At 32.9% G+C, this 3,354-nt stretch overlaps 1 protein-coding gene across 1 annotated transcript; it reads right to left on the minus strand.

Annotated features, from left to right (window-relative positions):
* Positions 1-1,895: 1,895 nt before the first annotated feature.
* On the minus strand, positions 1,896-2,522 carry LOC144563871 (BTB/POZ and MATH domain-containing protein 2-like). The gene has a single exon (XM_078313337.1). It carries the CDS (start codon positions 2,520-2,522, stop codon positions 1,896-1,898), a length of 627 nt encoding a protein of 208 aa, XP_078169463.1.
* Between the last annotated feature and the right edge of the window lie 832 nt (positions 2,523-3,354).

Below are 3,354 nucleotides of genomic sequence, written 5' to 3' on the forward strand. Positions count from 1 at the left end.
ATGTTGCTTACTTTCCAGCGTTTGATAACTCAATGACAATTCAATTTTAATAGTCCTTGGTTATTGTCTTTTAGTATCATTGCTTGTATGGGAATTCTGCAATGCATTCTGATGTTGTGTACTAATTAATTAGAATAGTGTTCTTCATAATTACTACTGTACTGGTTATATTTATATATCAAGCAAAGTGATGGTCAGAAATCCTATTAGCAGAGGGAATGTAGATTTTAAGGTTTACTTGAAAACTGATAAATTTACTTCACTAGTGACATTGCATTAATTCATCTATTGGGTATGTATATGTCAGCTCCATGTATAACTTGAAAACTAAATTAATTTGAATGTTTAAAATTTTCACATGTAGACGCATCACTCGTAAGATAGGCGGGTCTCAATGGCTCAGATTCGTAATTTGAAGCCGATTTAACGGGTTTTAGACTTGAGTTCACCAAGAAACCTAGTGAACTTAAGAACACCATAGTTCTACTCTAATGATCAAATATTCTACAGTCAAAAGTATTTAAACTAACTAATTTTGATGGGCCTCAACAATGAAAGTAAACCATGGGTCCATTGTAATACCCCGAATTGAAATCATTTGGGCCTAACTAGTTTCAGAACGTTCTAAATTACTGATTTTTATTTTAAAATTGCGTATTAATTTTAGTATATATCAAGGAGAACCAAATTTAGTATATATTTATTTTTTGCCAGAGAAACCCGTGGGCATTACTAATTTTAGTATATACTGTAATAAATGCTCATGTTTGAAAGAGACTCCTTTATCTAAATACTTCTATTAGGATATTTATAACACTAAAAAAAAAATTCAGAAACCTCCTTTTTCACCCAAAATATACAAATCCAATTTTGTAAAAATATTCAATCTCGAGTAAGTTATGTACGTCCTTTACTGATATTCCTCCGTTCATATAAAAAAAGGCATTGTAAGTTCGTTTTGAGGAGGCATGAAGATGAAGAAACAACTTTGTACATTAATTAAATAGAATAAAATTATATACATAAAAAATGGGCATCGACCTAGCAATCGAGCAGCATATTTATGAAAGTTAAATGACAAAATGGAAAGGCAGATGATCGATGAAGACCTCATTCCTCTGGATGTATTTGAAGCTTAAGAACAGTAACATTTAAATGAAACAATTACTTCGATAACTTTAAGAGTAGAACTAGGGTTTTCTTAAGTTCATCAAATCCCTTTGTGAACTCAAGTCTAAAACCCGTCAAATCGGCTTCAAGTGACGAATCCGAACAGTTGAAACTCGCCTACTTTACGAGTACTGCGTCTACATGTGAAAATTTTAAACATTTGAATTAATTTAGTATAAAGTCAAGCGGTCAAAAAACATTCAAAAAATGAATGCATCAAAACTAATTTGTTAAGCTTCTAATTTTGACCACTTGACTTTTTACTAAATTAATTCGAATGTTGAAAATTTTCACATGTAGACGCATCACTCGTAATATAGACGGGTCTCTACGGTTCGAATTCATAATTTGAAGTCGATTTGACAGTTAGACTTGAGTTCACCAAGAGGCTTTATGAACTTAAGAACACCCTAGTTCTACTCATATGGTCCTTGCACAGTAAGCAATTTCATCACAATTTTTTTTTAAATAAACAAAACAATAATTAACTCATGGTGAAAAAGGAATATATATATATATATATATATATATATATATATATATATATATATAGTAGCTAGTATATATGTTGAGGCAATTAGAAGTTGACTGAGGCTCAATTCTACATCCAAAATAGAGGAAACCAAAATAGCTAATTTTTTTTTTTTTTGCTTTAAAATGCCCTTAGGCTTGCCATTCATTAAAAACGCAGATAACATTGTACTCGGATAACAGTGTACCACATATTAGATTGGTTTATTGATGTCATTGCAAATTTTCAAGGAGACATCTGCTCCTTTACCACCCTCCACGTGGCGACCAAGATTCTCCCAAAAGTTCGAGGTTGTAATGGTTGATTGCTGTGCCTCTTTCACCACCTCGTTAGGGGACCACTTTGTAACACTCACTAGACATTCAAATGTGAGGCAACCATCCTTTACATACTCTGAGGAGTCTAATATGGTTTTCTCCATAAATGCCGTTTTATGCTCATCATCCCGCTTGTTATAAACCTTCCGATATATGTCATCTGGGACCATTGAAGGTTTTCCACTTGGATCAATCAGGCTTATTTTACCATTTAGTTCCAACGAGGTGTTTGTATCAGTGACAAGCCGGATATGCAATGCCACATTATCATGACCGTTTTCATTTGTTCTTGAGCAGTAAGAGATGGCCCATCGGTGTCCAGCCAGATCAAATGTGCCACAATCAATTCTGAAGTGAAGAGGACAGCGCTTAACTTGTGTGTAGCACTCAATTTTGGCACGATATACTGTACTGAATGTCTCCATAGCACATATCACTTCTTTATCTGGTTTGATTGGGTCCTTCTTAACTGAGGCTTCTATTGTTGCCGCGGTGCTTTTCATCTGACATGATAGTTAAGTCCTACTGTTAGTGTCAAAATTTTCTTATTAAAAGAGTACAAAAGAAAAACGAAAGCATGCAACAGAACTGCTTTTAATTTGCTACGGCTTATCTGTATTTCGTAATTTTATGTCATTACATGCTTTGGCCTTGGGTTTAGAGACTAAAAGAGGGCTGGCTGCTTCAAGCTAAAAAGTTATAAAATTTCAAGCCTCTGCTTGTTTTTGTAGTTATTCTGTATTTTCAAGTCTTTCCTTGTTGCTGCTACGAATTATGTAATTTAGAAACCAAATAGAAACTATTAAATACCAGCTGATCACTTCAAGCAAAAGGGAAGAAGTTATATAAGATTCAATAATAAATATAACAAGTGAAAAGGCAGAAGATATTTGCAATAGTTTCAAATTTTCAATACTAAAGAAAAATAAGAAAAGAAAATAATGGAAGCAACTTGTAGTGCAGCAATCTAATAGCTACATTTTGTACCCATTTTAAATCCCTTGTCCAACTTAAGGGCTTTTAGTAAGTAACACCATGCATGAAACTGAGGAATAAAAGAAGAGTTCAATTTAAATCTAAACGTACTCAGCCTTTTTATCCATTAATTTGAAACGCAAAAATAATATATAACCGGACCTTGAAAAAAATATATATAAACGGGCTATAGTATAAAAAAAAAAATAACCTCTCCTCCAAACAGTTCAAACAGTTTCAGAGATTCTATTTAAATTTTGTAGTGAGGCTCTCATTATATAGCAAGCTTGGTTCAATATATTTGAATTTAGAATCTGAAAGATCGCATAGGAAATGTAAATGAGAATTAAAGAGCATGCA

Source organism: Carex rostrata, chromosome 13, assembly GCF_964058835.1.
Source record: "Carex rostrata chromosome 13, lpCarRost1.2, whole genome shotgun sequence".
Classification (NCBI taxonomy): Eukaryota; Viridiplantae; Streptophyta; class Magnoliopsida; order Poales; family Cyperaceae; genus Carex; species Carex rostrata.